Source organism: Sminthopsis crassicaudata, chromosome 5 (assembly GCF_048593235.1).
Source record: "Sminthopsis crassicaudata isolate SCR6 chromosome 5, ASM4859323v1, whole genome shotgun sequence".
In the NCBI taxonomy this organism is placed as follows: domain Eukaryota; kingdom Metazoa; phylum Chordata; class Mammalia; order Dasyuromorphia; family Dasyuridae; genus Sminthopsis; species Sminthopsis crassicaudata.
Genome location: NC_133621.1, coordinates 199,412,985 through 199,435,337, shown reverse-complemented (window position 1 = coordinate 199,435,337; position 22,353 = coordinate 199,412,985). Strand labels below are relative to the sequence as shown.

The 22,353-nt window shown below is 37.2% G+C and overlaps 2 protein-coding genes across 2 annotated transcripts in view; both read right to left on the bottom strand.

Annotated features, from left to right (window-relative positions):
* Positions 1-8,693, bottom strand: part of LOC141542439 (tubulin alpha-8 chain) — a 29,410-nt gene extending 20,717 nt beyond the window's left edge. The window contains exon 1 of the mRNA XM_074266840.1: positions 8,511-8,693. Coding sequence (XP_074122941.1) covers positions 8,511-8,513 — 3 coding nt within the window. The 5' untranslated portion in view covers positions 8,514-8,693. The remainder of the gene's footprint in view (positions 1-8,510) is intronic.
* Positions 8,694-13,302: 4,609 nt separating this feature from the next.
* PEX26 (peroxisomal biogenesis factor 26) overlaps positions 13,303-22,353 on the bottom strand; it is a 40,910-nt gene continuing 31,859 nt past the window's right edge. The window contains exon 8 of the transcript XR_012482156.1: positions 13,303-14,056. The gene's annotated coding sequence lies outside the window, so the exon portion shown is untranslated. The remainder of the gene's footprint in view (positions 14,057-22,353) is intronic.

Below are 22,353 nucleotides of genomic sequence, written 5' to 3'. Positions count from 1 at the left end.
ACTTTTGTTGGGTTAGAAAAAAATAATATTGCTAGTTGCTAGGCTAGGGTTATTAGAGATCTGATACTGTTGGTCAGGGTAGCTAGTAGAAATGAGATATTTATTTATATTACAGAGGGGAAATTAAAAGCTAATGAACTTCAAAAGATTGTTTGGACTCCTGCCCTATTAATTCTAATTAGGACATATTTTAATTGAAGGCTCAGTCAGATCAAAGGATGAACATGAACAAATAGGCCTAGATTCATGTCAGTGAGTAAATGTGGCACAAAAAAGAATCAGATATTAAATTAGAGTCTATTATAAAGCCTAAAAGTTTCATTATGATAAAAATTAGGAATAGTGGCTGCTTTTTATTAAGTGTATCACAGCACTGGCAATGGGCGATAAAAAGACATGTGAGCTAAAAACTTCTTTAGCATTGCAGAGTTGCAGAAGATGATAAGATCATAAATTTGGGTTTGAAAGATCTCTAATCTAATTCCTTCATTTTAAAGACAAGGAATCTGAGGCCCAGAGATGTTATATGACATAATAAAAAAAGGTCACATAGTAAGTGACATTTGGTCACTTTGGTGATTTTCAGTCTCAGATAAAATGCAGTTTACTCTGTCCTATTCAGGCCAATTTAATTAATCAAATATTGATTGAGGATCTGCTATAGTCCAAGCCTTTGGCTTTTCCGTAAATTCACTTGCATTTTTTAACCTTTCCTTCCTTTATGGTAAGAAAAATAGGATCAAGTTTGCATCAAGGAGGAAGAAGGCAAAAAGTACTTTTCTAATATAAGAGTCTGCTCCCTGGGCAGAAATTGACAAATTTGATGTTTAAAAGGGGGAAAAAACAAAAACGTATATGTGAAAAATATTAAAAAAAAAAAAAAAAAAAGAAAGAAAGGACAATTCACCTGGCATGTGCAAAGCTTACTACATTATTCTGTTGCAGCTGCTGTGCTGTATGTGACAAAGTGGAGAAATTTGGGGTTAATAAATAGGGACTCACGATCCCAGAACTGTTTTATGATTATTGAACAAATATGCATTACCTTGCTATGGCTTAGCTGGCGTAAATAAACATTTAGTTATTCATCATGAATGATGTTATTTCTGAATCAGGAAGAACCAACCAAAGATAATTATGTAAGAGTCTCTCTCTCTCTCTCTCTCTCTCTCTCTCTCTCTCTCTCTCTCTCTCTCTCTCTCTCTCTCACTCTCTTTCTCTCTCCTCTCTCTTTCTCTCTCTTTCTCTCTCTCTCTCTTTTTCTGTCTGTCTCTCCTCTCTTTCTGTTTCTCTCTGTTTTTGTCTCTCTTCTGTCTTTGTCTCTCTCTTCTCTCTTCTCTGTCTCTGCCTTTGTGTGAATCTGTCTCTCTGTGTGTGCCTCTTTGTCTATCTTTCTTCTCTTTCTGTCTCTGTCTCTTTCTCCTCTGACTCTTCTCTGAATGTCTGCCTATCTCTCCACTTCCATCTCAAAAGTAGAGAATAAGAACCTTAAATCCAGGTAAAGAAGCAGAACCAGAAAGGATTCTACCCATGCCAAGTTAAGGATCTCTAACTTTCTAAAAGAACATAACATCTGAGCCTGAAGCTTGAAGTGTCAGAGGCTATAGATGTCACCAAGGAGCAAGTCCAGCCACTCTAGCAGCAGAATAGCCAGTAGGGTAGTTTAGTGCCTTGACCTTTTCAGAATGAGGCTCCATGCTCTTAGGAGTTAGTCCAGTACAAAGTGGAACAGCCCAGTTTAGCAACAGAATCACTCATCCAACACAAATCCATTAAAGTGACCTTTGGAAAGACAGGTTCTAAAAAAGAGAAAGCACACTGGAGCCAAAGTTCCAGAGTCATGTTACCCTGGCCACTTGTTCCTCATTACCATGGTACTTCATTTCTGCCCCCTTTTCCCTATTGGATACTGTGCATTGGTGGAAGAATACACTTCATGTTTATCAGTGGAATGTTATATAATTATCATTCTTGTTTTGTCTTTTTAGTAAAAAAAATTTTGGTTAAGAGTCAACTGGATGATTTATTATTGGGAAAATATACCAATGGGGTTTAGAAAATATATAAGATTAACTAAGAAAACATATTTCTTTGAAAATCACATTATGAATTGTTCAATTTCTTTCTCTGAAATTAGGTTAAATTCTTTATTAAATGTCCTATTAATCTAGAAAAAAAGCATCCACAAGGATTAACCCTAAAATCCTGAAAGTAGCATTTATAGAAACCACTCTCTCTTAGGACATTCCTGTCGACCAACTTGGGTACAAGTTGAGGGGAAATGAGCTAGAAAGATGGAAAAGTGGTCCAAACCAGTAATTCATATTTTTTATATATTTTTGTTGTTTAGTTCCTTTTCAGTCGTGTCTGACTATTTATGACCCTATTGGGGGTTTTCTTACCAGGTATAGAGTGGTCTGCCATTTCATTCTCCAGATCATTTTTACAGATGAAGAAATGAAGACAAACAGATTAAGTAATACATAGCTAGTAAGTGTCTTAAGACTGGGTTTGAATTCAGTCTTCTTGATTCCAGGTCTAGTGTTCCATACACTGCACCATTTAGTTGTCCCTATAATTCATATACAATAATTGTGGATTTTACTCAGACTTATTTTATAGGGAAGTTAGAATTTTAGTCACTTCCCTGGAAGTAATTATTCTTGTCATTCATTATATTAATGGAATGCAAGCTTTCATTTTGCATTTTATCTAATGCACTTTTGTTGTTGGAATTATTTTTTATCATATAGAAGACTAGAATACTTTCCCATTTTTCTTCTTAGAGGTTCTTTTTTCTCCTTTATTTTCCTCACTTCTCAAACTTCTGTAGTATAATTTTAAATTAACTTTGTTTATGTGGTTCTTTACAATATTTTGACTCCCCTCCCTTTAACCTTTAGGCTTTTCATTTTCAATTGCTGATTAAGAGTATTCAGGATTTTTGATATATTTTTGTTTTCCAGATTCCATTCCATTTTTAACAGTCTTTAATTAGATGAGACAGAACTCAAGTTTTATCCTGCATTCCAATGCCTTTCAACAGATCTTCAATAGTTTTGTCAAGGCATTACTATCATGGTTTTATATTTTATGTTTGTGCTTTCTCAGACATTTTCCTAGATAACTATCTATTTTTCTTCCTATAGTGCTTACCACAGCACAGTCACAATATGTACTGTGTATGTAGATCTTGAAAATTTTTTACACGTTGTCAAATATTGTGGAATAATGTTTATAACATTATCAAACAATGTGGGACATGATCATCTAGAAGATACCAACTTTTTTGAATTGCTCTGTTTTGGTATAATCAGTTTCTTTGATAAATTCACATTCAAAAAAGACTTTTTTGAAACTCTAAGTATATTCATCTTTTCATAATCATTGAAATCACTTTCATTTTTGCCATCTATTGTTAGCATGTTTGCCATCTATCTGTTAGCAATTCTGATATTTATGTTAAATGGAAGTTTTTTTAATGGCTTCCATTTGCATTCTTTCTTCTTTAAATTTAAGGACTATCTCAGTTTCAACTATTATTTCATCTAATCTGGGTTGAGCATAAAGTTTCTTTTTATAAATTACTCTACATTGATATGCAATATATTGTTGTGTAATTTAGAGGTGAGGATATCTTTGAGAAAAAAAGAACATGAAATCATTGCCTAAATCTGTTTTTTTTTAAATTCTGTTTCCTTATTATTGTTCTATAAGAAATAATGAGCAGGATGCTTTCAGAAAAATCTAGAAAGTCCTCCATAAACTCAAGCATAGTAAAGTACTGTGTACAAAGTAATAGCAATGTTGTGGGATGATCAGCTGTGCCTTTGCTATTAGCTAATAGCAATGCCTTTGCTATTCTCAGCAATACAATGATCCAAGACTATCCTGAAGGAGTTATGATGAAAAACTCTATCCATACCCAGAAAAAGAACCGATTGTTTCTGAATATAGAAAAGGAGAAAAAATTCAACAAAACTGCATCAATTTCATTGGGAAGAAAAAAATCTGACATTGTAGGCAATATTCATTCATACTAGTAGAACCCTGCCCCACCCTTAACATATACACATTCACTACAACAAAATTGACAGATGAGGTGTCTTCTCATCTCTCCTTTGGCACCAAATTTGTTCTTTATCACTTCACAACATTTACTTTTGCCTTTTTTTTTTTTTTTTTGGCTGTTGCTCTTTCCAATGTATTTGTAAACACACTATTGCATGCATTGTGAGTATTATTTTCCTGGCTCTGCTTACTGCATTTTCATAAATTCACGTAAGTCTTTCCATAAGGAACAGCATTTTAATCTCCCCTACCCCCATACAAGTTTTTCCTTATAAGACATTGAAACTGTAGCAATTAGATAGCACATTGGATAGAGTACCAGTCCTGAAATCAGGAGAACCTGAATCCAAAACCAGCTTCAGATAGTTAACATTTAATAGCCGTGTGACCCAGGATAAGTCACCTAGTCTCAATTGCCTTGGGGGAAAAAAAGATATTAAAAACCATTCTGGATTCTCAACAGTCTCAGAGAAGTAAAGTCTTACTTAGGTTGTTGATATTTCTCCTGGTCACCTGAACACAAAAAGTCACAAGGAAGTTCAATCTCCCACCAATGTTTGTCTGGAGGATAGTGAGCAATGGACTTTTTGCTCAAGTGAGTCAGTTTCTGATGTGCTCCCTCACTGCAAGTTCTTGTTGAACATCCTTCCCCTGTTATGGCTACTTTTATCTTCTTCTTCTGTTGACTGTTGAATAACCTACAAGTGCCTCATTTTATTCCAATATCGTTCATCGCTACCAGGAGATTGGTTTGAGTGGGTTGAGACACCCATCTGTTTCTTAGATTTCATCACACTGGCTAACCCCAAGCCCAATTGTAGGCTTCCTTCCTAGCTACCACATGAGATACTTTACCCTGAGTAGCTTTCCTTTATTTTGCCATTGCCTCCTCCTCACAACATTAATGATGGGTTGGGATTTCTGGTAGTCACTATTACTATATTAAGGGAAGAGGACACTTTAATAAGGATACTAAGTATCCCATAGCCACAACTCTCCAACCTAAACAGATTGTCCCTGAGATCACTGAGTGTTTCCTCCCTAAAACACATCTTCTACTTTGAGTGCCCATTACTATAAGAAAGAGGGTGAAGAGTGCCTGAATCAGGTTACATGAGGGTTTGGTGAAGTCCATTTAGGCTAGTTATGGAGGAGTACTGTCAGGAACACCAGAACCTCTGACTCTCAATCCATAAAATGTCAATCAATTCCCAAGAAGGTTGAATGCAATTTGGAGAATAACAGAAGGATTTCCTCTCAAACCTCTAACTTAAAACTAACTAAATCTAATAAATTGCTATAGCTTCCTATAAAGTGAAATTTTTTATTAAAGCTTTTTATTTTCAAAACATATGCATGGATAATTTTTCAACATTGATGCTTGCAAAACCCTTGTGCTCCAAATTTCCCCCTTCTTCCTTCCACTCCTTCCCCTAGATGGCAAGTAATCCAATATATGTTAAACTTGTTAAAATATATGTTAAATCCAATATATGTATACATATTTAAACAATTATCTTCTTGAGCAAGAAAAATCAGATCAAAAAGAAAAACAAAAATGAGAAAGAAAACAAAATATAAGCAAACAACAACAAATGGAGTGAAAATGTCATGTTGTGATTCACAATCAGTTTCCACAGTCCTCTCTCTGAACATAGATGATTCTCTTCATCACTAGATCATTGGAACTGGCCCCAATCATCTCATTGTTAAAAAGAGTCTAAAATGAAATATTAAAAAAAATACTGCAAATCTTTGTGAAACCTATCCTCAGCAAGGGATACATTTCAAAGTCTTGACTCTTTCACCATCAACTCATCAGTGTAGATAGATAAGGAAAAGGGTTAAGAGTGGAAAATAATATTGATACTACTAATAATAACTGCATATAATATACTCAATAGGTGCCAAAGACAGATATGACTCACTTTAAGAAAATTCATTATACAAAAAAACCTGAAACTACATATCAAGAGACTCTTGATTATTCTTTTTACAAAATATTCTTTCACTTACCCCACTCCTACTTTTTAAAAACCAGCCACAGATTTCTATTAAGTAAACAGCTATCTTGGTGAATTTAAAATATCCTACTTAGAAAATCTGATTTGCATAGAACTTTTCAGGAGAACATCCAAGACTGTATGCACTTGGAGTCAGCTTTAATAATGTTGGAGAGATAGTTGTTAAATTTTCAGTATGAACATTGATACTTCAGAAATAATCAATTGCTTAAAATCAGGGCTTGATTTACTGTTTTGACTTTAAAAAGTTAATAATTCAGGTTAAATTTAAAACTGAGTATACTTATTCTTCTACTCCACCCCAGACTAATTGTTAAAAATTTATCAAAACACCCCTGAATTGTTCTATAAATAATATCTGAACAATGCAGTAAAAGGTAGAGGAATAACATTATCATCATGGTGTTTACCTGCAAGTAGTCTTCAATACCAATACTTACTTGGAGACTACTACTACTACTACTACTACTACTATTACTACTACTACGACCACTACCCACCATCACCATCACCACTACTCCTCCTACTCCTCCTATTCCTCCTACTCCTACTACCACTAGTACTACTATTACTAGCATCATCACCCCTAATTATAATAATAATAAAAATAAACTAGCATTTATAAAAAGCTTTAATATTGCAAAGTACTTTAATCCATTACTTTATTTGGGTCTCACAACCCACCTAAATTTATCTATTAACAGAAATATAACTATAAAAGTTGGACAAATAACAGTAAGTTTAAAACTTTCTGGGTTTTTTTTCTATGCTGGGCAGACTTGGAATAACTATCACATGAGGAGTTACTCCATATGGAAACCATATTATTTAATACAGAAACAAATGAGGAAATAAACGAAAATCACTTAGAAAATTGTATAAAGTGCTATCTATCTCAATGTGAGATTATCAGTACCAAAGCTTTAAAAGAATTTTAAAATCGCATGGTCTTTTTGCACCTCATCAACATTGCACAGGAAGCACAGACCAATTAAGTAGTTTGCTTAAACTTATACAGGTAAATTAGTGGCAAAACCAGGACTAAAAGTAAGTTTTCCCTACAGTAACAGTCCTGTCCCATCCTCAGTACTCCAGGAATATTACACAACTGGCCATTATTAGGACAGGACCCTTAAGAAATTTATCCTTTTGCTCACAACTTTTTTAGACAGTGCCCTCTGGAGCAGTACACCAAAGAGAAGCGATGGGGGAGTGGGGACGGGTTTAGGAAAGGACAGAAGGGGGAGGTCATAACCAGGTAGAACTGAGCAGACGCTGAGCAGTCCCATTCTAAGCAGGGCATGTATTCTATTTTCCATTCCCCGCCCCCATCATTTTCCTCTGCCCTTCCCCTGTAGTAGTGAGGCCAGAAGTACTATAATTACCATCTCGCACAGGGACTGAAATTTGAGGAGTCTTTCTGGGTTTACTTACTTTGCTACCTATTTCAGGGACCTGGGATAGGGGGAAGTATTCTACCTGAAGGGACCGGGATACGTGACACAAGAGGGGCTCTCTGAGGGATCCCCAGAAAGTTGGATCTCTAGTTGAAGATTGGAGTACTCCCTGACTGTGTAGCTTGGGAACAGAAAAAATGGGCTGTTACTTTTCTGGGTGGGAGAGAGATGGAGAATAAGGGCAGGGAGTGGAGAAAGGTGTGGAGATACACCAGAGTGAGAGAAGCAGCTGCTGGGGTCCTGATCCCACCTCTCCCTGTGGTATGTGGAGACTTGTGCCGGACAGCCTGGGAAGAAAGCTTAGAAGCCAGTTCTCCCCACCCGAGGGGCAGGATCAGGTAAGAGCTGAAGGCACCTGAGTCACCTCACTTCCCACTCCCAAATCCTGAGACCCTCTATTCAAGGTTACCTCTGAGGCCATGTTTTCCCCGTACCACCCGTGTCAGTGTCGTGTTAAAGAAGCTCCATATACTTTGGAGAACAGCTGGATTTAAGTCCTAGGGCTGCTCCTTGACCAGCGTGACCTCTCTGGGTCCGGCCTAAATAAGCTCTAAGGTTCCTTTCAGCCCTAAATCGTTTGAATTCTGTACACCAAAGTTAGTTCCTAGAATTACTCCTTCCCCTCCTCTCCTGCCTCCTCCACCCATGGCAAACACACACACCACCTTCACCGGGCCCGGGTGGAAGCTCCCCCGATTCTCCAGACTGCTCCCCTGGATCCCTTGTCCCCGATTCCACTCCCGGGCTCTGCTCCCCCCGGCTTCCCAGCTCCAGCACAATCCCATCCCGTTTTCTGCACCTTTCCTTCAGGTAAGGTGTCCGTGGCTAGTGCGCGGTCCGTTCCGCCTCTGCCCGGTGGGGTCCCGTGCCCTCGGCACCCCACGGAAGCTGCCCTTTCTCGTCCTGGCCCTCCTCCCAGCCCCCCACTTCCCAGGCTCCCGGATCCGGGGTCTCTCACCATCCTGGCGGCGGCGGCTTCTCTCAGCAGGTACAGCTTCTCTGCCCTCCGCTCCCAAGTCCGCCGTGCCCGCTCCGCTGCTGTGGCACACTGAGGCTAGAGCGAGCCAGGGACAGGGACGGACTCGGGCGGTGGCTGCCCTCCAGCTTCACAGTGCCCTGGGGAGGAGGGAGGGGGAGGAGGGAGTCCAAGCGACTTCTAGCCCCGTCCCCTTCTCCTGCTCCAGCCCTCCGAGCTAAGGAAGGAGAAACCCTTGTGTAATTTATATATACATATATATGTATATATAAATGTGTAATATATATATAAATATGTATTTATATATATATATATATATATATTATACTTTTTTTTTTTTTTTTTTTTTTTTTTTTTTTTTGCTGAGGCAATTGGAGTTAAGTGACTTGCCCAGGTTCACACAGCCAGGAATATTATATACATTTTAAAGAAGAGGAATGAAACTATGGGAACTTAGATGACTTGTTTACAAGATCAGAAACAGGGATTCTGTTTTTTGCATTTTTTATGGTCCCCAAGCTGTAGTCCTATTACCAATATAATAGGTTCACTGATCCATAGTGCTGGAGCATTCTCCCCCTGGGAGCTCCCAGTTCTGGGTTCAGGAAAGCTGGGGGAAACATGTATTAGCAATGTTTCCCTGTTTCTCCTTGTCTATCTACCACACCTAACACAACTCTAGGGACAGTCACTTTAAGTCTTAGACATGGCTCAAGCCTGGGGTCTCCCCTAGAAGGTTCTATTTATTTCCTCTACCACAAACAACAAAAAAAGGTCTCATAATCATGTTGACAAATATTTGAAACATGATGGAGTAACCCCTGGCTCCTATTCTATTCTACACACGCTCAAAACAGAGGAGGAAAGAATATCAGGGAAAGCTGTTTCATGTGACTCTCTTGAGTCAGGTTTATACCCCCATTCTCTATGTGTATGTGTGAGACAGGGAGAGATAGAGACAGAGACACAGACCGACAGAAAAATACACAGAGAGAAATAAAGGGAGGCAGAGGGGGAGGGAGGGAGAAGGAGAGGAAGAGAGGAAGAAAGGAGAGACAGAGAGAGACACAGGGAGGGAGGGAGGGAGACAAACAGACACAGAGACAGAGAGACAGACAGAGACACACACAGAGAGAGAAAGAGAAAGTAATCATGGAAGCCTTTCCACCCCAATCTGCTAGCTTTGGGAACTTTCACTGGAGCTAACCATGTACTGTACTTCCTTCCAATGGACAAGCCACTTGTACATGTATAGAAGTCTGTAGTTGGTCACCCTGTGAAACCCTAAAATTGCTGCTCACTCTTAAGAATTTCTGCTCTCTCTCTCTTCCTGTTTTGCCAACCAAGAGGAACCCACCCTCAAATTTCCAGCCAAGGGTCAAAAGACTTGTCTTTCCTGGGAAGAATGACAGCTGCTCACCTATGACAGCAAGATCACATGTGCTCCAGAATGGGCCTGAGTTGGACCTCAGGTCCCTAACTACCTCTTTTGTTTTGTGTTTCTTGACCTAAACAGAGTTGATAGTACAGTGATCCTGAGACGAGTATATTTAGCCTTAGTAGCAACTTTCATGAGTTCAAGAGATTGGGAGCTCCTGAATCTAAGTTCAATAAGGACCTAACTCTCCTCTATGGGGCCACTTTCTACCAGGATATAAACTCTAACCCACAGCTAGAGCTCCCTAGGAAGAGAGGAACACTGGCATTCCACACTCATAAAGTTAATATGAGTTAGATATTTAACATTTAAATTTATAGGCATTCCCTCAAATATTTAATTCTACCCTTCCTCTTAAATCCTGATTCTATGGCTTATCACCTGTATGAACTTGGGCAAGTCATATAACCTCCATAGGCAGCAGTTGATTTATAAAGAGATTACACTAAATGGTCTCCAAGGTTACTGTCAGCCTTTTATCTATGAGCCCATGTCCTTAATATATTCATAACATAACAAGTTGAACTGTTTCTTTTTTTTATAAAGCTTTTTTTTATTTTCAACACATATGCATGGATACTTTGACAACATTTGACCCTTGCATACCTTGCGTTTCAGATTTCTCCTCCTTCCCCCCACCCCCTCCCTTAGATGGCAAGCAATTCAATATATGTTAAACATGTTAAAGTATATGTTAAATCAAATATGTATAAACATATGTATACAATTCTTATGCTGCACAAGAGAAATCAGATCAAAAATAGAAAGTAAATGAGTAAGAAAACAAAATACAAACAACAAAAAAAAGAGTGAGAATGTTATGTTGTGATCAACACTCAGTTCTCACGGTTCTCTCTCTGGGTAGATATGGCTCTCTTCACCACAAGATCATTAGAACGGGCCTGAATCATCTCATTGTTGGAAAGTCACATTTATCAGAATTGATCATTATATAATAGTTATTGCTGTCTATAATGATCTCCTGGTTCTACTCATTTCATTTTGCATCACTTTGCATACACTTTGCATTGTAAGACTCTCCAGACCTCTCTGAAATCGTCCTGCTGGTCATTTCTTTTTTTTTTTTTATTTTTTAGTTTTTTTTATTTATAAGACATATGCATGGGTAATTTTTCAGCATTGACAATTGCAAAAGCCTTCTGTTCCAACTTTTCCCCTCCTTCCCTCCATCCCCTCCTCCAGATGGCAGGTAGTCCCATACATGTTAAATATGTTAAAAGTATATGTTAAATATATGTATACATGTCCATACAGTTATTTTGCTGCACAAAAAGAATAGGACTTTGAAATAAGGTAAAATTAACCTGAGAAGGAAATCAAAAATTCAAGCAGACAAAAACAGAAGGATTGGAAATGCTATGTAGTGGTTCACACTTATTTCCCAGAGTTCTTTCACTGGATGTAGCTGGTTCTCTTCATTATTGAACAAGTGAAACTGGCATCAATCATCTCATTGTTGAAGAGAGCTGCATCCATTAGAATTGATTATCGTATAATATTATTGGTTTTTTTTTTAATTTTTTATTTTATTTTATAATTATAACATTTTTTGACAGTATAATATTATTGTTGAAGTGTATAATGATCTCCTGGTCCTGGTCATTTCACTCAGCATCAATTCATGTAAGTCTCTCCAGGCCTTTCTGAAATCATTCTGTTGATCATTTCTTACAGAACAATAATATTCCATAGTATTCATATACCACAATTTATTCAGCCAATCTCCAATTGATGAGCATCCATTCAATTTCCGGTTTCTAGCCTCTACAAAGAGGGCTGCCACAAACATTTTTTGCACATGTGAGTCCCTTTCCCTCCTTTAACATCTCTTTGGGCCTAGTAGAAACACTGCTGGATCAAAGGGTATGCACAGTTTCATAACTTTTTGAGCATTGTTCCAAATTGCTCTACAGAATGGCTGGATCTGTTCACAACTCCACCAACAATGCATCAGTGTCCCAGTTTTCCCACATCCCCTCCAACATTTGTCATTATCTTTTCCTGTCATGTTAGCCAATCTGAGAGGTGTGTAGTGATCTCTCAGAGTTGTCTTAATTTGTATTTCTCTGATTAATAGATTTAGAGCACCTTTTCATATGATTAGAAATAGTTTGAATTTCTTCATCTGAAAATTGTTCATATCCTTTGACCATTTATCAATTGGGTAATGGCTTGAATTCTTATAAATTTGAATCAATTCTCTATATATTTTAGAAATGAGGCCTTTATCAGAACCCTTAAATGTAAAAATGATTTCCCAATTTATTGCTTCCCTTCTAATTTTGTCTGCATTATTTTTGTTTGTACAAAAACTTTTTAACTTAATATAATCAAAATTATCTATCTGCTGTTCGATTATAAGTTCTAGTTCTTCTTTGGACACAAAATCCTTCCTTCTAAGTTGGACTGTTCCTAACTCTGAAAAATGCTTGGTTAAGCATCCAATCTCATATCTGATTGTATCTGCTATTATAGTCACCCTTCCTCTTTCATTTTTCATTTTTGTTCTATTTGACTCATCAACAAAACCCCCTTTCTCCTAATACAGATCTGATATACCTATCTGCCCTAAAATTCATGTTGCTATCACATTTCATTGTGACTCTTTTACCAGCATTATCCATCAGAATTCTATTTAAATTGACCTTGGATAAAAGTAAATCATTAGAAAAAATCATTTCCTTTCTTTCTAGAAATAGTTTTAGAAGACTACCCCAAACTATGAGTCTATGACAAGAGCCCATCGATACTCTAGCAATTGCCCACATCATTCATTGTTTCCTACTTCATCTCTTCTTCTCAGGAGGTACTAGTAAGGAGCAAGAACAAGGTCCAGTTTGGTTTCTTTTCCTCTGTCTCAGATAGTGAAATTGTTTGCCCTAGTACCAGCATCGACAATGGTTTTGTGATTTGGACTAAAGGATATATCCCACTTATTCCATTTGCTACCTTACTGTAGGGATTTTGGACATCCAATTCAATTCAATTCAACACATATTACATGATAGGCATGTATGTATGTATGTATGTATGTATGTTATGTCTGTACTGTCAAGGAGCTGACCAAAAGAGAATCCGTTACTTAGAGAAGTGTTGGGTTCTCTGCAGGTCTTTAAACAAAAGCTAGATGGCCACTTTCTGGATATGTTAGAGTAGGAGCAACTTTTGGGTATGAGTTCAACTAAATAGCCACTCAAGTCTTCTCAGTTCTCAAATTATGTTTCCCCCCTACCCTTACCTCCAGAGGGAAACTCATTTAAAGCTTAGGTTTGGCTCTTCTTCTAAGAAGAAAGTAAAAATCCACTCAATAGAAAATATGAATAAATATGGGATAGATATTTATTTCCTATTTAAACTAAACAGCACACAGCTAAACACTAAACACAGCATACAAGCATATTTCTACAGAAAATAAAACAGAATCTGGTAATATATAACCACTGCTTATTCTCCTTTTCCATTTCACTTCAGCTCTGCACAAAAGTCTGTATTTTGTCAGCTATCCTAAGGACTACATTTCCTATCTTGTCTATAGTTGTTATTTTTTCCTATGCAGAAACTTCCCAGTTTCCCATCAGTTCCACAAGGTCTTCTTGATTTCTCAAATTCATAGTCAATTTGAAACTTAGACTAAGCCATCTATAGGTAAATTTTCAGTCACCTATATTTGGAAAAGGAGCATAAAAACAGAAGTGGCTAGGACTGAGATCCAAGCTGAGACTGACCTAGGTGGGACATCAGCTTTAGCTACCATATGCTGATGGCTACATGGTAATCAGGATGGGGAAATAGTGAGCTTTCTTCTTCCAGCTTTCACAGAAAGAAGCCTGAGTAACTCTGCTGTGCTACACAAATAGGAAGAGAAAAGGGCAATTAAGCATGAGTCATTCCCCTTATAAAGACCCACTGAGTTATCCCTTCTTGCTTAGTAGCTACCCTTGACATTAGAAGTCCTTTCTTGTCATTGGAAGTCTTTGTCTTCGGTCCAAAGCAAGCATTCTTCTCTGGTACAAAAGATCATATTCCTTGAAGGTATTTTTTCTCTCAGTGTCTCTTGACTTCCAGTTTCCTACAATATACCACAGATAAATGATCATATAATTGAATGAGAGATACAAAGAACAAAAAATAATAGGATGCTGTGTATTTATTGGTTTTTAAAAAGCATTTGATTTGGTATAACAATGTAATCTTGAAAGCTGTTCTCAGACAAGGTGCCTCCCATAAAGGAATTAAAATTATATGCCTGTATAATAAATGGGACAACAGAGATGCTTACCTAAGGTCATAAAGTTTCAAATTAAGAGTTGAAAATAATCTCAGAAACCATCTACTCCAAACCCTTCATTTTATAGATGAGGAAATTGAGAGTTAGAAAGGTCAAGTGACAATCCAATATCATACAGGTAATAAAGAGCAGAATAGACCCACACTTAACACCACATACCAAGATAAAATCAAAATGGGTCCATGATTTAGGCATAAAGAATGAGATCATAAATAAATTAGAGGAACATAGAATAGTCTACCTCTCAGACTTGTGGAGGAGGAAGGAATTTGTGACCAAAGGAGAACTAGAGATCAATATTGATCACAAAATGGAAAAATTTGATTACATCAAATTAAAAAGCTTTTGCACAAACAAAACTAATGCAAACAAGATTAGAGGGGAAGAAACAAACTGGGAAAACATTTTTACATTTAAAGGTTCTGATAAAGGCCTCATTTCTAAACTATATAGAGAACTGACTCTAATTTATAAGAAATCAAGCCATTCTCCAATTGATAAATGGTCAAAGGATATGAACAGACAATTTTCAGATGATGAAATTGAAACTATTTCCACTCGTATGAAAGAATGTTCCAAATCACTATTGGTCAGAGAAATACAAATTAAGACAACTCTGAGGTATCATTACACACCTGTCAGATTGGCTAAGATGACAGGAACAAATAACAATGAATGTTGGAGGGGATGTGAGAAAACTGGGACACTGATGCATTGTTGGTGGAGTTGTGAAAGAATCCAACCATTCTGGAGAGCAATCTGGAACTATGCCCAAAAAGTTATCAAACTGTGCATACCCTTTGATCCAGCAGTGCTACTACTGGGCTTATATGCCAAGGAAATACTAAAGAAGGGAAAGGGACCTGTATGTGCCAAAATGTTTGTGGCAGCCCTTTTTGTAGTGGCTAGAAACTGGAAAATGAATAGATGCCCATCAATTGGAGAATGGTTGGGTAAATTATGGTATATGAATGTTATGGAATATAATTGTTCTGTAAGAAATGACCAGCAAGATGATTTCAGAAAGGCCTGGAGAGACTTACATGAACTGATGCTGAGTTAAATGAGCAGATTCAAGAGATCACTATACACTTCAACAACAATACTGTATGAGGATGTATTCTGATAGAAATGGATACTTCAACTAAGAGAAGAACTAATTCAGTTCCAATTGACCAATGATGGACAGAATCAGCTACACCCAGAGAAGGAACACTAGGAAATGAGTGTAAACTGTTTGCATTTTTGTTTTTCTTCCCAGGTTATTTTTACCTTCTTAAGCCATTTCTCCCTGTACAACAAGAAATTCAGTTCTGCACACATATATTGTATCTAGGATAGCATATTTAACATACATAAGACTGCCTACCATCTAGGGGAAGGGGTGGAGGGAAGGAGGGGAAAATTCAGAACTGAAGCGAGTGCAACGGATAATGTTGTAAAAAAATTACCCATGCACATGTATTGTCAGAAAAATGTATAATTATAAAATTAATAAAAATAAATAAGAAAATAAAGAGCAGAATAAGATTTGAACCCAAATTCTCTGACAGCATATTCAGCACTTTTTCTACCAAATTAGATGTTCTGTGGTATCATGAAAAATGTTCTCCATGTAGTCCAAAGAAGAAAGGGATTCCCTATTGATGGCAACATTCTCCAAATGTTTCCATTCAGATAAGGCATTGTACAAATTGCAATGAGCCTCAAAGCAAAATCTCCTTGATAAAATCCATAACAATGCAAAGATAATCAGCTTCACTATTTGCAATGACCATTTTTCCAGTCTATAACACACAACTAGAAAATGAGGCCCATCAAGTTAGTGCATTAATACTTCTGAGTATATGTGTATTATGAATAAATGAAGTATATGGATAATAAGGTGAGCCTCTGTCTCTCTGTCTCTGTCTCTGTCTCTGTCTCTGTCTCTGTCTCTGTCTCTTTTCATCACCTTTGGTAGGTTTAATTATTTATCTCTCTGCTGATGATTCCCATAACTCTTATCTCCAGACACACTCTCTTTCTTGAGCTTTAAATACATATAACTAATTGCCTGTTGAACATTTCCAGAGAGATGTTATACTCAACATGTCCAGAAAAAATTCATCATATTTTCCCCAAAACCTTATCCTCTTCCAGATTTGCATATTTATGTTAAAAGCACCATCATTCTTCCATTATCTTAAGTTTGTAACCTTGGAATTAATCTTGATTCCTTACTTTCCTTCACCCCATATGTCTAATCAGTTGCCAAATCTTGCCATTTCTCCCTCTATGACATCTATCTCTCTTAACTGCTTTTTTTCAACTCACACAACTACCACCTTGGTTCAAGTCTTCATCATCTTTCTAGATTATTACAAAGCCCGATCTCACTGCTTCAAGTCTCACTCCACTTTAATCCATTCTTCTTATTGCTAAAAAATGTGATTTTCTTTAAGTGCAAATCTGACCATGTCTCTCCCCAATTCAATTAATTCCAGGAATTCCTTCTGTTTAGCTTTCAAAGTCACATACAAACTGACCAATCTTTCTAGCTTAATTGGACATTTCCCTTCATTCCTCTACTCTGAAATTTATAGTTCCTCATTCATAATACTCCATCATCTTTCTCTATACCTTCCCACTGGCTGACTTCCATTCCTGGAATGTAATCCCTTCCCACTGTCCCTATCTTTCTCTTGTTTCAAAATGTAACTCAAATTCTTCCATCTACATCAAACTTTTCTTGATCCCACTCAAATTTAATTATTTTGTGTTTTTATTCTGTATATGCATATGTCTGTAAATATATTTAGAAATATACTTTTATTTATGTCCTTGTTGTATCTCCCATTAAAATGTAAACTCCTTGAGAGTAGGAATTCTCATTCGTTGTATTTTTATCCCCAGGCCTTAGCACACCATATGGTAGGTATATTGTATTTGCTATCATTCCTAAGTTTGTGTCATCCAAAAAATTATTAAACACACTACTTGAGCTTTTCCTCACATCACTGATCACAATGTTCACTAGAACAGGGCCAATCACAGATCTCAGAGAATAGAGATTTCCTTACAAGTTGGTTTGAAGCTTTAATGACTGTGTCTGGCCAGTCAAGCAATTCTAGACCCATCTAAATATATAATTTTCTAGCCCACATCTTTCCAGCTTGTTCATAATCAAATGTCTTGCTAAAAGTCTAGGTAAAATCATGGCCTATAGCCTTATTAGGACTCTTTGGATTAAATTTTGATCCAAGGAAAGAAAATGTGCCTCAAAAATCAAATGTAGGCAAACATTTTCTTTTCCAGTTCAAAGAGAATTTTCCTTAGCCAAGAAAACAAACAAAATAGACATCATCAGACAGGTTGGAGAACTAAGAGAAAGCAGAATTAGAAAAGTCAAAGGAGAAGAGAGAATATGGTGCTCAACAGTGTGTGGTAATCAAAAATGTCAAGAAGTAGAAGTGAGAAAAACTATTGAATATAGCAGTTAGGTGATTATTGGTAACCTTAGTGACATCAGTATAGGAAAAGGGATCAGAAGTGAAATAGAAAAGGACTGAAAAAAATAAGAGGAAGTGAATTTTGTTCAATTCTGTCTCCTGACATTTGTTTTATATTTACAATTTATGTAAGTCCTCAGTATGGTAAGTTTCTTGAGGGGAGGAACTGTTTTATTTTAGGCTTTCAATGCAGAAGACCAATAAAGTGTTTTGCACATATAGATACTGATAATATATATATATATACATATTATATTTTTATAATATTGGGGGGGGAATTTAACTTTAGACAACTCTTTCCTAGAGCTTGGTAGTAGAAGGAAGGTGACATGTAAGACATAGCTGGGATGTCAGGATCAACTGAAATTTCGTTTAAGGTTAGGGGAAGCCGAGTGTGTTTGTGGACAACAGCAAAAGAAAAATAGCATAATCCCTGTTGCAAATCCCATTGGCTTACCCTAAAGCCCATTGATATGGTACTCTCTTCTTAATGGTGGAGATTGAAATGTTCTGCCCTATGTGAGGGGTGAGGTGTAGTTGTGGGGAAGTTAGAGTGTTAGACCCTTCTCTAGTCCCTTTTGGGAACTCATCAAACTTCATCTATCTTCCAGCTAAGAGAAAGAAGCTGGAAGAAGCCAAATCCACTTCAGATTGCTGAAAGACTCTGAGAAAATAATAGAAAATTGGACCTATTTCCAATTTGCTCCATTAGTGACTTTGGGAAATTTTCTCTTGGGTAAGATCTGAGACTCTCTTGGTTGAGCAAAGTTATCTCCATCCCAATGAGAGACTTCTTTCACTTTCTATTGTCTGGTATATATTTTCCTATATTTACTTTCTCTTATTTCCATTTAGCTATAAAATTGGATAAATGGGTTTCTTTGTTATTTGTTACATTTATTTTGGTGATAAAAAAAAAAAGTCAAGCATGAGATCTAGTCTAATAATAAAGGGAGCTCATAGATACAATTCTAGCCTGAAACCCACTCTTTCTGAGAAAAGCAGAGTGGCCTCTGGCCCCAGATTCCTGCGCCCCACCCTGGTAGAAAAGCAAGTCGTCCTTGGAGAAATATAGGAGGGGAACAGATTGAAAATGTCTATTTTGACTCCCTTAAAGCCTAATAAGGACAACTAGAATAGTTCAGTGGATAGAGTTCCAGGACTGCAGTCAGAAAGACTAATCTCCTGAGATCAAATCTGACCTGAAACACTTGACAGTTGTGTGACTGTGGGCAAGTCACTTAGCCCTATTTGCCTTGGTTTCCTCATCTATAAAATGAAGGAAATGACAAGCCATTCCGGTATCTTTGCTAAGAAAACCCCCAAAGGGGTCATGCAGACTTGTGCCCAACTACAAAATGACTGAAGATGGAGCTATGCAACAGCCCTTGCAATATATAAACCTCTCTGCACATGCAAAGTCACTCTTTCCTACAATAGAAAGAAAAAGCTTGGAAATGAGGGAGAATGATTATTGAAAAGCTTTCACAGGAGCAATTGCAGCAAGATCACAAGCATAAGTAGAGCACTTAGCCTTTACAAAAGAAGCTAAGTCACTTCCTCAGAGTTGAACTAGCTAACCACAGTGTCATGAAGAAGGAAAGGGAGAGAGGAGATGTGATAGATTAGAAGAAAAGGGAGGAATAAAAGGACCAAAGATCATGATGAGAACAAAAAATACATTTGGAAGGCGTGACACAGGAGAGATGGAAAGATAGGAGATTATGACCAGAAAGTAGAATTTCAAAATCTAAGATCATTGATAAGGATTGGTGAGGCGTGAAAATGTCATAGGAGTAAAAGATGCTGAAAAATTAAGTGGTAGGGGTAGTTAAAGGAATTCTCTGTGTGTATGTGTGTGTGTGTATCTGTATATATGTGTCCCCCATATATGAGGAAAGGGATTAAGTAGAGAAATTAAGACCAAAAAAACAAAGACAAATTAAGACAAAAAAAGAAACATTTTCAATAGAATTTTATTTTCCCAAATACATATAAAGTTTACAGCATTCATTTTTGTAAGACTTTATGTTCCAAATTTTTCTCCCTCCCTCCTTTACCTCACCACTCCCCAAGGCAATAAGCAATCTGATATAAATTAACTATGTGAGATTCTTTTAAACATATTTCCATATCCGTCATGTTGTACAAGAAAAATCAGACCAAAAGAGGAAAAAAAAATCATGAGAAAGAGAAAAACAAACAAACAAGTGAAAATACTGTGCTTCACTCCACATTCAGTCTCCATAGTCCTTCTCTAAATGCAATTGGCATTTTCTATCCCAAGTTTATTGGGGACTGCCTTGAATCACCTCATCTGTTTCAGTTGATCATCACATAATCTTGTTACTGTGTACAATGTTCTCTTGGTTCTACTCATTTCACTTAGCATCACATGTAAATCTTTCCAGGCTTTTCTGAAATCAGCCTGCTCATCATTTCTTATAGAACAATAATCTCTATTATATTCCTATGCCATAACTTATTCAGCCATTCTCCAACTGATGGGCATCCACTCAGTTTCCAGTTCCTTGCCAAGACAAAAAGGGCTGCCACAAACATTTTTGCACATGTGGGTCTTTTTCCCTCTTTTATAAGATCTTTGGGATATGGATCCAGTTGTAACACTGATGGATCAAAGGGTATGCACAGCTTTGTAGCCTTTGGGTATCTCACCTTAGTTTTTGATCAGTGAGTTCACTGTGCACTCAAATTTGTCTCTTGAAGCAACTGCCCTGTTTCTCCTCATCCACTTTTTTCCCCTGTGTCTTCAGAATTTCATTTTTGAATGTTTCCTATTCTTTTTGGATTGTCCTACAGAATCTTGACCCACAATTTCTTATCCTTTGAACCTTGTAAAATATGTGCTCCAAAAATTAAACGTTTATATCAATTTATTAAATAGCTCCCTCTAAGTTTTGCTCTCTCCTGGTTCACTTCATATCTATCTGACCATTCTTTCTCAGTCTTCTCTGTTGGAACTTCATTCAGATCACATTTGCTAATGTAAAGATTCGAATCAGATTGTGTTTCAGAGACTAGATTGAACTCATGTTCCCAAAATCATAGGATCAGAGCTAAGAGGATAAAGTACATTCAGAAAATGTACTCTCTGTACATTTGGCAATCTCATTCTCTCTCTTGGATTCAATTTTTATATCTATTCTGATGATTCTCAGATCTTTTCCAATCCTAATCTATCTCCTGAACTCCAGATTCTTATCTCCAGTGGTCTATTGGACATCTTGATATGTTTGTTTTTCAATTATGTCCAACTCTTTGTGACCCCTTATGGATTTCCTTGTCAAAGATACTGGACTGGTTTGCCACTTCCTTCTCCAGGTCATTTCACAGATGAGGAAACTGAAGCAAACAGGGTTAAGTGAGCTGCCAAGGAACACAATGACAGTAAATATCTGAAGTTATACTTTCGTGACCAGGCCCAGCATTCTATCCACTGAGCCATCTCATTATCCAATGATCATCTAAAACTCAACATGTCCAAAACCAAACTCATTACTCCATCTCCATTCAAATCCTCCTTCTTTTTTAACTTCTTTCTCTTGAGTACATTTCTCTAGTCACCTCAAGAGTCATTTTTAGCTTCTCACTCTTACCCCCTATATCCAATCTGTAGTCAAGTCTTGTCACTTCTACCTTCAAAACATTTCTTGAATTTTCTCCCTTCTCAGTCCTGGCACTGCCACCAGATTAGTCAGGACCCTCATCACTTTGCACCTGGACTACTTCAATGGCTTGTTGTTTGGTCTGCCTGCCCACACAAGTCTATATTCACTCCAGTCCATCCTCCATTCCTTTGTCAAATTGTTCTTCCTAAATCACAGCTCTGATCATGTAAGCTGTCCCTTAACCCCTTCAATAAACTTCAGTGGCTCCCTTATTATTTCCAGGCTCAAACACAACATTTTCTCTCTGCCTTTTAGATCCCTTTATAACCTGGCCCTTTCCTGCCTCTCTAAACTTTCTCCCCCTTACTCCCTTCTATGTTTTCTGCTCTGCGATCCAGTGATAATAACGTCTTTGCTGTTTCTTGCACAGGACTTCAAGCATTTTTATAGGCTGTCCCCCATTCTCAGAACTCTCTCCCTTGTTATCTTTTCTTCCTAGCTTCCCTGGATTTCGTCATGTCTCAAATAATGCAGTATCTTCTGTAAAAAACTTTTCCAGTCATTTTTAATGTTAGGGCCTTTGCTCTGAGATTATCTCCAATTTATCCTGGATAGATCTTGTTTGTACATTGTTGTTTACATGTTATCTCCCCCATTAAATTGTGATTTTCTGAATTCAGGACAGGGACTGTCTTTTGCCTCCTTTTGTATCCCCAGTGCCAAGGGCAATGCCTAGAATACAGCAGGTGTTTATTGGTTGGCTTAAATTGAAGATATATATATTGGATAAATTGAAGCTAACCTTAGAGGGAAGGCACTAGCATTAAGAGGATATGGAAAACCTTTTTGTAGGAGGTGGGATTTTAGTTGGGCCTTAATACTTACTAGCCATGTGACCCTGGACAAGTCACTTAATCCCAACTGCCAGGAAGAAAGGAAGGAAGGGAAGAAGGAAGGA